General features: G+C 45.0%; 1 protein-coding gene across 1 annotated transcript in view; it reads left to right on the forward strand.

Annotated features, from left to right (window-relative positions):
• The window catches only part of gpat3 (glycerol-3-phosphate acyltransferase 3), a 21,049-nt gene that overhangs the window by 1,649 nt on the left and 6,900 nt on the right, over positions 1-12,500 (forward strand). The window contains exons 2-8 of the mRNA XM_028602086.1: positions 1,290-1,470; positions 4,111-4,168; positions 7,551-7,836; positions 8,906-8,980; positions 9,679-9,768; positions 11,156-11,249; positions 11,329-11,444. Coding sequence (XP_028457887.1) covers positions 1,327-1,470; positions 4,111-4,168; positions 7,551-7,836; positions 8,906-8,980; positions 9,679-9,768; positions 11,156-11,249; positions 11,329-11,444 — 863 coding nt within the window. The 5' untranslated portion in view covers positions 1,290-1,326. The remainder of the gene's footprint in view (positions 1-1,289; positions 1,471-4,110; positions 4,169-7,550; positions 7,837-8,905; positions 8,981-9,678; positions 9,769-11,155; positions 11,250-11,328; positions 11,445-12,500) is intronic.

Genomic DNA, 12,500 nt, shown 5'->3' on the forward strand with positions numbered 1-12,500 from the left:
TGCAGCCAGGGTCAGTCTAGCAACTCTCCGTTGACTTGCGAGCTGGAAAAACCAAACTCTAGTCGGACCAATCAGATCGTGAATAGAGCCGGTGGGCGGGGCTTATGGCTGCTGCTGGTGAACAGAGGTCTTCTGGGAGACTTGGAGTTCAGCTTTTCTTTGAGAAAAGAACAAAGAACGGCACTGAAGTCATTCTTAAAAAAGGGAAGATGTGTTCAGAGTTTAAAGTTTAATCTATCAGCTAGTGTTGCTCTGGTTGGTTGGAGCCCTATCCTATTGGTGCAGAGGGAATCTGAAAGACAATCGTTTGTCCCGCCCCTCAGATTGAGCCCTGACCAATGGGGAGTTCCCAGACCTCAACATCTGGATGTGAGGCTGGCTGGTCAGGCTATCGTTTTCCTTCATTTGTCGCCTTTTGACGTTTTTTGCTGCTAGATAGCTGGAGATCTCCCCCCGCTAGGCTGTATGTAGTCTCTGCTCTCTTAGGTTGAGTTGTCATTAGCCCTTGTATAGGTCCAAAAAAGATCCCAAGAGGTCATCCCATCCTCCATCTTAGCAGACATTTTTTGAAGCATAAACTCATAAGATGCTGTCTCCACCATTGCATTAGTCCAATCTTTCAGATTAGGAGGTACAGTAGTTTTCCAGTGTCTTAAAATAACTCTAGAAGCTGTGACCAAGCCCACCATAATGACAGAAAAAGTTATTTTTGACATATTCGGTATTTGTGATCCGTCCCCTAGTAAACATACGACAGGAGTCAGGGGACTCACTGAACCTGACCAGTTACTCGGAAGTCTACAACCTTGACCCAAAATTGACTCACTAATGCACATTCCCATACACAGTAAAGAAAAGTTCCTACCACTGTTTTACACTTCCAACACATATTCATCAGTTTCATTCTATGTAATCTCACCGGGGTATGATAATATCTGTGCACCACCTAGGGCTGGGAAAAAAAATCGATTTGATTTAAAAATCCAGTTGGTAGGTCAAATCGATTAATATTTTCGATTTTTTTTAGATTTTTTTTAATCCAAATACAGTATAAATAATTAGGATGTTTAACAATCTTTGTTGCACACTGCACAGTGACTTTTCACTTAGAGAAAGGGTTTGCCTTTGCAATTTTGTTTATGTTGATGCACTTTAATTAAATACAATAAGTATATATTTTTCAAATATATTTACAGTTTGCAGTTATTTTGTTTTAAATGGAAGGGGGTAAAAATCGCCCAGCTCTAGCACCACCCACCCAGTGTTGAACTCAAAGTAATGCCCCCCAGATGAAGAGGTGACCTGAGAGCTGCAGATCTGTCAGCGATGGAGGATTTCTGGGCTTTGGCTGTGCAGCTTCTCCACATGTGGATGTTTGTGGTGTTTTTCCTCATCATGCTGCCCGCCATGTTCGGCCTCTCTCTGGGGGTCACCGGGGTCTACATCAAGGTCCTGGTCCACATCCTGGAGGTAACACACTCACACACTCACACACACTCACACACACACACACACACACACACTCACACACACACACCTCATCACTCATCTTTAATCCATTCATCGTTAACTATTGTGTCGTCCTTCTGGGTCTAAATTAACACTTTTTTTGACTGTTTTTAAAAATGTTTTTGTCACTTTTTCCCACGTTTTAATGATAATGAACAGAAACTCCTTAAAATGTCTCAAATTAATTCCATATATGGACTGTTTTTATATAGTTAAGAGCTTTAACATGGTACAGGAACCATTCACCATTCACACACACATTTATACACTGTGGCCGAGGCTGCCGTACAAGGAGCCACCTGCTCATCAGATACACACTCACATTTAAACTACGATGGCGCAACATCGGGGGCAACTCGGGGTTCAGCGTCTTGCCCGAGGACACTACGGCATGGGCCTGCAGGGCCAGGGATCGAACCACCAACCTTCCGATTGGCAGGCAACCTATCTGCCACTGAGTCTCCATCCACTCGTCTGTGACCAATGTGGTTTATTTGCAGCCGTTGGATGGAAACACACTTTCACACTCAGCTTTATTCGCAGGAGTTTTTTTAACCGAACTTCCGATAATTAGATTGGCGAGTGGATGGAGACTTAGCTAGAGAGTCCGGACTTTGGGATTGGGCCAGTGACCCCTGGGAGAGTCTTTGGGATTGGGCCAGTGACCCCTGAGAGAGTCTTTGGGATTGGGTCAGTGACCCCTGGGAGAGTCTTTGGGATTGGGCCAGTGACCCCTGAGAGAGTCTTTGGGATTGGGCCAGTGACCCCTGAGAGAGTCTTTGGGATTGGGCCAGTGACCCCTGAGAGAGTCTTTGGGATTGGGCCAGTGACCCCTGAGAGAGTCTTTGGGATTGGGCCAGTGACCCCTGAGAGAGTCTTTGGGATTGGGCCAGTGACCCCTGAGAGAGTCTTTGAGATTGGTTCAGTGACCCCTGAGAGAGTCTTTGGGATTGGGCCAGTGACCCCTGAGAGAGTCTTTGGGATTGGGCCAGTGACCCCTGGGAGAGTCTTTGGGATTGGGCCAGTGACCCCTGAGAGAATCTTTGGGATTGGGCCAGTGACCCCTGAGAGAGTCTTTGGGATTGGGCCAGTGACCCCTGAGAGAGTCTTTTGGGATTGGGCCAGTGACCCCTGAGAGAGTCTTTGAGATTGGTTCAGTGACCCCTGAGAGAGTCTTTGAGATTGGGCCAGTGACCCCTGAGAGAGTCTTTGGGATTGGGCCAGTGACCCCTGAGAGAGTCTTTGGGATTGGGCCAGTGACCCCTGAGAGAGTCTTTGAGATTGGTTCAGTGACCCCTGAGAGAGTCTTTGGGATTGGGCCAGTGACCCCTGAGAGAGTCTTTGGGATTGGGCCAGTGACCCCTGAGAGAGTCTTTGGGATTGGGCCAGTGACCCCTGAGAGAGTCTTTGGGATTGGGCCAGTGACCCCTGAGAGTCTTTGAGATTGGTTCAGTGACCCCTGAGAGAGTCTTTGGGATTGGGCCAGTGACCCCTGAGAGAGTCTTTGGGATTGGGTCAGTGACCCCTGAGAGAGTCTTTGGGATTGGGCCAGTGACCCCTGAGAGAGTCTTTGGGATTGGGCCAGTGACCCCTGAGAGAGTCTTTGGGATTGGGCCAGTGACCCCTGAGAGAGTCTTTGGGATTGGGCCAGTGACCCCTGAGAGAGTCTTTGGGATTGGGCCAGTGACCCCTGAGAGAGTCTTTGGGATTGGGCCAGTGACCCCTGAGAGAGTCTTTTTGGGATTGGGCCAGTGACCCCTGAGAGAGTCTTTGAGATTGGTTCAGTGACCCCTGAGAGAGTCTTTGGGATTGGGCCAGTGACCCCTGAGAGAGTCTTTGGGATTGGGCCAGTGACCCCTGAGAGAGTCTTTGGGATTGGGCCAGTGACCCCTGAGAGAGTCTTTGGGATTGGGCCAGTGACCCCTGAGAGAGTCTTTGAGATTGGTTCAGTGACCCCTGAGAGAGTCTTTGGGATTGGGCCAGTGACCCCTGAGAGAGTCTTTGGGATTGGGCCAGTGACCCCTGAGAGAGTCTTTGGGATTGGGCCAGTGACCCCTGAGAGAGTCTTTGGGATTGGGCCAGTGACCCCTGAGAGAGTCTTTGGGATTGGGCCAGTGACCCCTGAGAGAGTCTTTGGGATTGGGCCAGTGACCCCTGAGAGAGTCTTTGGGATTGGGTCAGTGACCCCTGAGAGAGTCTTTGGGATTGGGCCAGTGACCCCTGAGAGAGTCTTTGGGATTGGGCCAGTGACCCCTGAGAGAGTCTTTGGGATTGGGTCAGTGACCCCTGAGAGAGTCTTTGGGATTGGGTCAGTGACCCCTGAGCACAGAGAGTCTGTCTGCAGGAGTTTCCCTCGTCACTCGTTACCCAACATGTTTGTGGAGTGAGGGGTCAGTGGTCATCTGAACTCATCTCTCTCTGTCTCTCTCTCTGTCTCTCTATCTCTGTCTCTCTCTCTATGTCTCTCTATGTCTCTCTGTCTCTCTCGCTCTCTATATGTCTCTGTCTCTCTCTCTATGTCTCTCTGTCTCTCTCTCTGTCTCTCTCTGTCTCTCTCTCTGTCTCTCTCTGTCTCTCTCTGTCTCTCTCTCTGTCTCTCAGTGGGCCACGTTACGTATCCAGAGAGGACGGCAGCAACAGCCCGTACCTCTGCCCAACGGTGAGTCACAACCACAGTACACCTGCTCCAGAGAGAGAGACAGAGAGAGAGAGACAGAGAGAGAGAGACAGACAGAGAGAGAGAGAGACAGAGAGACAGAGAGAGAGACAGAGAGAGAGACAGAGAGACAGAGAGAGAGACAGAGAGACAGAGAGAGAGAGAGAGAGACAGAGAGAGAGAGAGAAACAGAGAGAGAGACAGTGGTGTTAATGTAACTAAGTACATGTACTCCAGTACCAAATGTTACTTTAGTTACTCCGCTACATTCATCTGTTCCAGCTTTAGTTACTAGTTACTTTAGTTACTCCTCTACATTCATCTGTTCCAGCTTTAGTTACTAGTTACTTTAGTTACTCCGCTACATTCATCTGTTCCAGCTTTTAGTTACTAGTTACTTTAGTTACTCCGCTACATTCATCAGTTCCAGCTTTAGTTACTAGTTACTTTAGTTACTCCCCTACATTCATCTGTTCCAGCTTTAGTTACTAGTTACTTTAGTTACTCCGCTACATTCATCTGTTTCAGCTTTAGTTACTAGTTACTTTAGTTACTCCTCTACATTCATCTGTTCCAGCTTTAGTTACTAGTTACTTTAGTTACTCCGCTACATTCATCTGTTCCAGCTTTAGTTACTAGTTACTTTAGTTACTCCGCTACATTCATCAGTTCCAGCTTTAGTTACTAGTTACTTTAGTTACTCCCCTACATTCATCTGTTCCAGCTTTAGTTACTAGTTACTTTAGTTACTCCGCTACATTCATCTGTTCCAGCTTTAGTTACTAGTTACTTTAGTTACTCCGCTACATTCATCTGTTCCAGCTTTAGTTACTAGTTACTTTAGTTACTCCGCTACATTCATCTGTTCCAGCTTTAGTTACTAGTTACTTTAGTTACTCCGCTACATTAATCTGTTCCAGCTTTAGTTACTAGTTACTTTAGTTACTCCGCTACATTCATCTGTTCCAGCTTTAGTTACTAGTTACTTTAGTTACTCCGCTACATTAATCTGTTCCAGCTTTAGTTACTAGTTACTTTACACATTAAGATTCTCACACACACGTAGTTTATAACATCTGATGTTTTATTAAAAATGAAACTAGCCGACAATACACGGGTCAGTCATGAGTCAACTTCCTCTGGTTGGCTCAGCTGCACACAGAGGTCATGTGTGTGTCTCTGTGCGTGTGTGTGTGTGTTTGTGTGTCTGCGTGTGTGAGTGTGTCTTTCTGTATGTGTCTGTATGTGTGTGTCTGTCTGTGTGTGTGTGTGTGTCTGTCTGTGTGTGTGTGTGTATGTCTGTGTGTCTGCGTGTGTGTGCGTCTTTCTGTATGTGTGTGTGTGTGTGTCTGTCTGTCTATCCAGATGTAAGCTGCCGTGTTGTGTTTGTGTCCCAGGGATTATAGAGCGTTCCAGATGTAACCTGCCGTGTTGTGTTTGTGTCCCAGGAATTATAGAGCGTTCCAGATGTAACCTGCCGTATTGTGTTCGTGTCCCAGGGATTATAGAGCGTTCCAGATGTAACCTGCCGTGTTGTGTTTGTGTCCCAGGGATCATAGAGCGTTCCAGATGTAACCTGCCGTGTTGTGTTTGTGTCCCAGGGACTATAGAGCGTTCCAGATGTAACCTGCCGTGTTGTTTTCGTGTCCCAGGGATCATAGAGCGTTCCAGATGTAACCTGCCGTGTTGTGTTCGTGTCCCAGGGATCATAGAGCGTTCCAGATGTAACCTGCCGTGTTGTGTTCGTGTCCCAGGGATTATAGAGCGTTCCAGATGTTACCTGCAGTGTTTTGTTTGTGTCCCAGGGACTATAGAGCGTTCCAGATGTAACCTGCCGTGTTGTGTTCGTGTCCCAGGGATTATAGAGCGTTCCAGATGTTACCTGCAGTGTTTTGTTCGTGTCCCAGGGATCATAGAGCGTTCCAGATGTAACCTGCCGTAATGTGTTTGTGTCCCAGGGATTATAGAGCGTTCCAGATGTAACCTGCCGTGTTGTGTTCGTGTCCCAGGGATCATAGAGCGTTCCAGATGTAACCTGCCGTGTTGTGTTCGTGTCCCAGGGACTATAGAGCGTTCCAGATGTAACCTGCCGTATTGTGTTCGTGTCCCAGGGATTATAGAGCGTTCCAGATGTAACCTGCCGTGTTGTGTTTGTGTCCCAGGGATCATAGAGCGTTCCAGATGTAACCTGCCGTGTTGTGTTCGTGTCCCAGGGATTATAGAGCGTTCCAGATGTTACCTGCCGTGTTGTGTTTGTGTCCCAGGGACTATAGAGCGTTCCAGATGTAACCTGCCGTGTTGTGTTCATGTCCCAGGGATTATAGAGCGTTCCAGATGTTACCTGCAGTGTTTTGTTCGTGTCCCAGGGATTATAGAGCGTTCCAGATGTAACCTGCCGTGTTGTGTTCGTGTCCCAGGGATTATAGAGCGTTCCAGATGTTACCTGCAGTGTTTTGTTCGTGTCCCAGGGATTATAGAGCGTTCCAGATGTAACCTGCCGTGTTGTGTTCGTGTCCCAGGGACTATAGAGCGTTCCAGATGTAACCTGCCGTATTGTGTTCGTGTCCCAGGGATTATAGAGCGTTCCAGATGTAACCTGCCGTGTTGTGTTCGTGTCCCAGGGATTATAGAGCGTTCCAGATGTAACCTGCCGTGTTGTGTTCGTGTCCCAGGGATCATAGAGCGTTCCAGATGTAACCTGCCGTGTTGTGTTCGTGTCCCAGGGATCATAGAGCGTTCCAGATGTAACCTGCCGTGTTGTGTTCGTGTCCCAGGGATTATAGAGCGCCCAGATGTTACCTGCCGTGTTGTGTTTGTGTCCCAGGGACTATAGAGCGTTCCAGATGTAACCTGCCGTGTTGTGTTCGTGTCCCAGGGATTATAGAGCGTTCCAGATGTAACCTGCCGTGTTATGTTCGTGTCCCAGGGATCATAGAGCGTTCCAGATGTAACCTGCCGTGTTGTGTTCGTGTACCAGGGACTATAGAGCGTTCCAGATGTAACCTGCCGTGTTGTGTTCGTGTCCCAGGGACTATAGAGCGTTCCAGATGTAACCTGCCGTGTTGTGTTCGTGTCCCAGGGATCATAGAGCGTTCCAGATGTAACCTGCCGTGTTGTGTTCATGTCCCAGGGACTATAGAGCGTTCCAGATGTAACCTGCCGTGTTGTGTTCGTGTCTCAGGGATCATAGAGCGTTCCAGATGTAACCTGCCGTGTTGTGTTCGTGTCCCAGGGACTATAGAGCGTTCCAGATGTAACCTGCCGTAATGTGTTCGTGTCCCAGGGATCATAGAGCGTTCCAGATGTAACCTGCCGTGTTGTGTTCGTGTCCCAGGGATTATAGAGCGTTCCAGAGGTTACCTGCCATGTTGTGTTCGTTTCCCAGGGATCATTGAGCACGCTGGGGGCTCGATGGAGGAGGAGATGGGGCGTCTGCGGTCCGGCTCGCTGGCCGAGGGCAAGTTTTGTCTCAGCGACGTCTTCTACTTCTACAAGAAAGGTCTGGAGAGCATCGTGGACGACCAGGTGACCCAGCGCTTCTCCTCCGAGGAGCTGAACTCCTGGAACCTGCTGACCAGAACCAACCAGAACTTCCGCTACATCAGCCTCCGCCTCACTGTCATCTGGGGGCTAGGCGTCTTCGTACGCTACTGTGTCCTTTTCCCCCTTAGGTCGGTCACAGAGTAATATATATATATATATATATATATATATATTATAGATAGACAATACAGTACAGGCCAAAAGTTTGGACACACCTTCTCATTCACTGCGTTTCCTTTTTATTTTCATGACTATTTACATTGTATATTCTCACTAAAGACATCAAAACTATGAATGAACACATATGGAATTATGTACTTAACAAAAAGTGTGAAATAACTGAAAACATGTCTTATATTTTAGATTCTTCAAAGTAGCCACCCTTTGCTTTTTTTATTAATAAGGGAAATAATTCCACTAATTAACCCTGACAAAGCACACCTGTGAAGGTAAAACCATTTCAGGTGACTACCTCATGAAGCTCATTGAGAGAACACCAAGGGTTTGCAGAGTTATCAAAAAAAGCAAAGGGTGGCTACTTTGAAGAATCTAAAATATAAGACATGTTTTCAGTTATTTCACACTTTTTTGTTAAGTACATTATTCCATATGTGTTCATTCATAGTTTTGATGCCTTCAGTGAGAATCTACAATGTAAATAGTCATGAAAATAAAAAGGAAACGCATTGAATGAGAAGGTGTGTCCAAACTTTTGTCCTGTACTCTATATCGATATTATATCGATATCGTGATATGAGACTAGATATCGTCTTAGATTTCGGATATCGTAATATAACATAAGTGTCTTTTCCAGGTTATAAAGGCTGCATTACAGTTAAGTGATGTCATGTTCTGATCTTACCAGACTGTTGTAGCTGTTCTATTATTCACCTTTACCCATTTAGTCATTATATCCACATTACTGATGATTATTGATCTAAAATCTCATTGTGTAAATATTTTGTGAAAGCACCGATATTCAACACTCCAATATCGTTGCGGTATCGATATCGAGGTATTTGGTCAAAAATATCGTGATATTAGATTTCTCCATATATATACATACATATACATATATATATATATATATATATATATATATATATATATATATATATATATATATATATATATATATAAAAACTTTTTGCAGAGAAAAGACTCAACATGTCAACATGTCCTGTGCTGTTCCTGCAGGATCACTCTGGCTACCATCGGTCTCTCGTGGCTCGTTATCGGGACCATTCTGGTCGGATTTCTACCTGAGAGCAGGTACAGCAACACATCAACACATCTACAAAACAACACAGCAAGTCAACAACACAACAACACAGCAACACATCAACACAACAACACAACAAGACACAACAACACAACAACACAACAACACAGCAAGACAGCAACACAACAACACATCAACACAACAAGACACAACAACACAACAACACAGCAAGACAGCAACACAACAACACAACAACACATCAACACAACAAGACACAGCAACACAACATCACAGCAACACAACATCACAGCAACACAACAACACAGCAATACAGCAACACAACACAACAACACAGAAACACAGCAACACAACACAGCAACACAACATCACAGCAACACAGCAACACAGCAACACAACAACACAGCAACACAACAACACAGCAACACAACAACACAACAAGACACAACAACAACACAACAACACAGCAACCCAACAACACAACTACACAACAACACATCAACACAACAACACAGCAAGAAACAAGAACACAACAAGACAAGAATTCAGCGCTCTTCAAGTTTTTTTAGTTCCAGTTTTCAGCGGTGATCCAGAATGAAAATCTGCTGAATTTAGCGGACTGTTTTTCAGCTAGAGGTGGAAATATTTTAACATTTTTTAACATATATATATATATATATATATATGTTATATATGTGTGTGTGTGTGTACTTCCTGTTGTGTGTTTCAGTATGAAGAAGTGGCTGAGCGAGCTGGTCCATCTGACCTGCTACAGGATCTGTGCCAGAGGACTGTCAGCCACCATCGTTTACCACAACAGGTCAGTCACAGCGCTCGCTGGTTGGTGACACGTTGGCTGTCTCTCAAACCGCATACTTGCACACTTCAAACACTTAAGGCTGTTTTATGCTTCCGTGTAGAATCGACGGCGTGCCTGCCATTTCTTTAAAAAGAATAAACAAAACCACAGATCAGTGTCACTTCTGCAATCATCTCACATTCATATCACCCAAATTATGTGTGCAGTGTGCATCATATGGACGGGTGCACCACATATGTTTAACTGTGCACAACACAGCCTTGATGGTGCATTGCTTGCTGACACTAATGAACCCTGACAAAGCACACCTGTGAAGGTAAAACCATTTCAGGTGACTACCTCATGAAGCTCATTGAGAGAACACCAAGGGTTTGCAGAGTTATCAAAAAAAGCAAAGGGTGGCTACTTTGAAGAATCTAAAATATAAGACATGTTTTCAGTTATTTCACACTTTCTTGTTAAGTACATAATTCCATATGTGTTCATTCATAGTTTTGATGCCTTCAGTGAGAATCTACAATGTAAATAGTCATGAAAATAAAGAAACGCATTGAATGAGAAGGTGTGTCCAAACTTTTGGCCTGTACTGTATTATAAGACATCACAAATTGTCCTTTGTCAACACATTTAAATTATTTAAGAAAACAATAAACCTGAAAAGTAGGCATTGAAATAAAGTAGCTTAATTTGTAATTTAAGACTGCCGTGGTGTTAGAGCTGCCTGTGGACGCCTGTCTGTAAATAATGTCGGGACAAAACTATCGGCGAACGCAGCTGCCGCGTATCGGCCCGATATATCGGCTGGCCGATAAAATCGGTCTATCACTAGTCCATTCTAGAAGTGTGAAACTTCACTGATCTTCGATTACGATAATGTCAGCAATTCAATTTGATTCGATATCTCTATGCGTCACGATGCATCAAATAAATGTTTCTATTAAAGCCATGTAGGTTATTTAATTCATAGCTTTTCAAGCTTCAAAAACCAAACATTCTGCAGTGCTCTAATACAAAATAAACTGGATACATAAAACTATACAGCCCTGAGCACATGGGTGGTGGTGATGGCACAGTGGATATGTCACTTGCCTTTGGTGTAGCAGACCCAGGTTCGATTCCCACTGCGATACATCAACCAATGTGTCCCTGAGCAAGACACTTAATCCCCAGTTGGTCCAGAGGTGTGCGACCTCTGACATATAGCAATTGTAAGTCGCTTTGGATAAAAGCGTCAGCTAAATGATCACTTCCTGAATGTGCAAAAACATACCAGAATACATAAACAGAAATAATGGATGATGAGCAGGCTGATTATCCACGTCCACGATTCGATGCATCGGTTATTTGATTAATTTCAACAGTAACCTCTAGTCTTGTCTCTCTACAGAGAAAACAGACCTCAGAAAGGAGGGATATGCGTGGCCAATCACACCACCCCCATCGACGTGGTGATTCTGTCCAACGACGGCTGCTACGCCATGGTGAGTGTCGCGCCGTCTCTGACAACAGCTGTTTGTTCTGCTGCGGTGATGTCACGGAAGCGTGCTTACCTGTCCCCAGGTGGGTCAGATCCACGGAGGCCTGATGGGCGTGCTGCAGCGCTCCATGGTCCGGGCCTGTCCTCACGTCTGGTTCGAGAGGTCGGAGATGAAAGACCGCCACGCTGTGGCCAGCAGGTGAGACCCCAGAGCGGGAAGGGGCCATCCTTTAGTTGTAACCCTACAGGACAAATGTTCAGTTAGTTCAGACACACAGATACACAGACACATACACAGACACACACACGCACAGACACACACACATAGACCCACACGGAGACACGCACAGACGCACATGGACACACACACACTCACACACACATACTTTTAGCGTGTATAGAGCCAGCATATCTCCACCAGACTCTATGTAAATAATCAGGACTTTTAGCGTGTATAGAGCCAGCATATCTCCACCAGACTCCATGTAAATAATCAGGACTTTTAGCGTGTATAGAGCCAGCATATTTCCACCAGACTCCATGTAAATAATCAGGACTTTTAGCGTGTATAGAGCCAGCATATCTCCACCAGACTCCATGTAAATAATCAGGACTTTTAGCGTGTATAGAGCCAGCATATCTCCACCAGACTCCATGTAAATAATCAGGACTTTTAGCGTGTATAGAGCCAGCATATTTCCATATGTAAATGGGTTAATTAAGGGTTTATTTCAACCAAACCAGAGTGGTGATTGTCGGAACAGTGGAAAGATGAACCAAGATGGCTTTTGATAGTTTTTTTAGTTTCTGTGTGTTTTATGATGATAAAACGATTGATTGTTGATGATTTTGATAACTCTGCAAACCCTTGGTGTTCTCTCAATGAGCTTCATGAGGTAGTCACCTGAAATGGTTTTCACTTCACAGGGGTGCCTTGTCAGGGTTAATTAGTAGAATTATTTCCCTTATTAATAAAAAAGCAAAGGGTTGTTACTTTGAATAATCTAAATATAAGACATGTTTTCGGTTATTTCACACTTTTTTGTTAAGTACATAATTCCATATGTGTTCATTCATAGTTTTGATGCCTTCAGTTAGAATCTACAAGGTAAATAGTCATGAAAATAAAAAGGAAACACATTGAATGAGAAGGTGTGTCCAAACTTTTGGCCTGTACTGTATAAATGTAATAAAAAGAAATCAGTTTTCAAATATTGCACCTGTCAATCCAGAAGGAAATATTGTGGAGCCTATT

Source organism: Perca flavescens, chromosome 16 (assembly GCF_004354835.1).
Source record: "Perca flavescens isolate YP-PL-M2 chromosome 16, PFLA_1.0, whole genome shotgun sequence".
Lineage (NCBI taxonomy): Eukaryota > Metazoa > Chordata > Actinopteri > Perciformes > Percidae > Perca > Perca flavescens.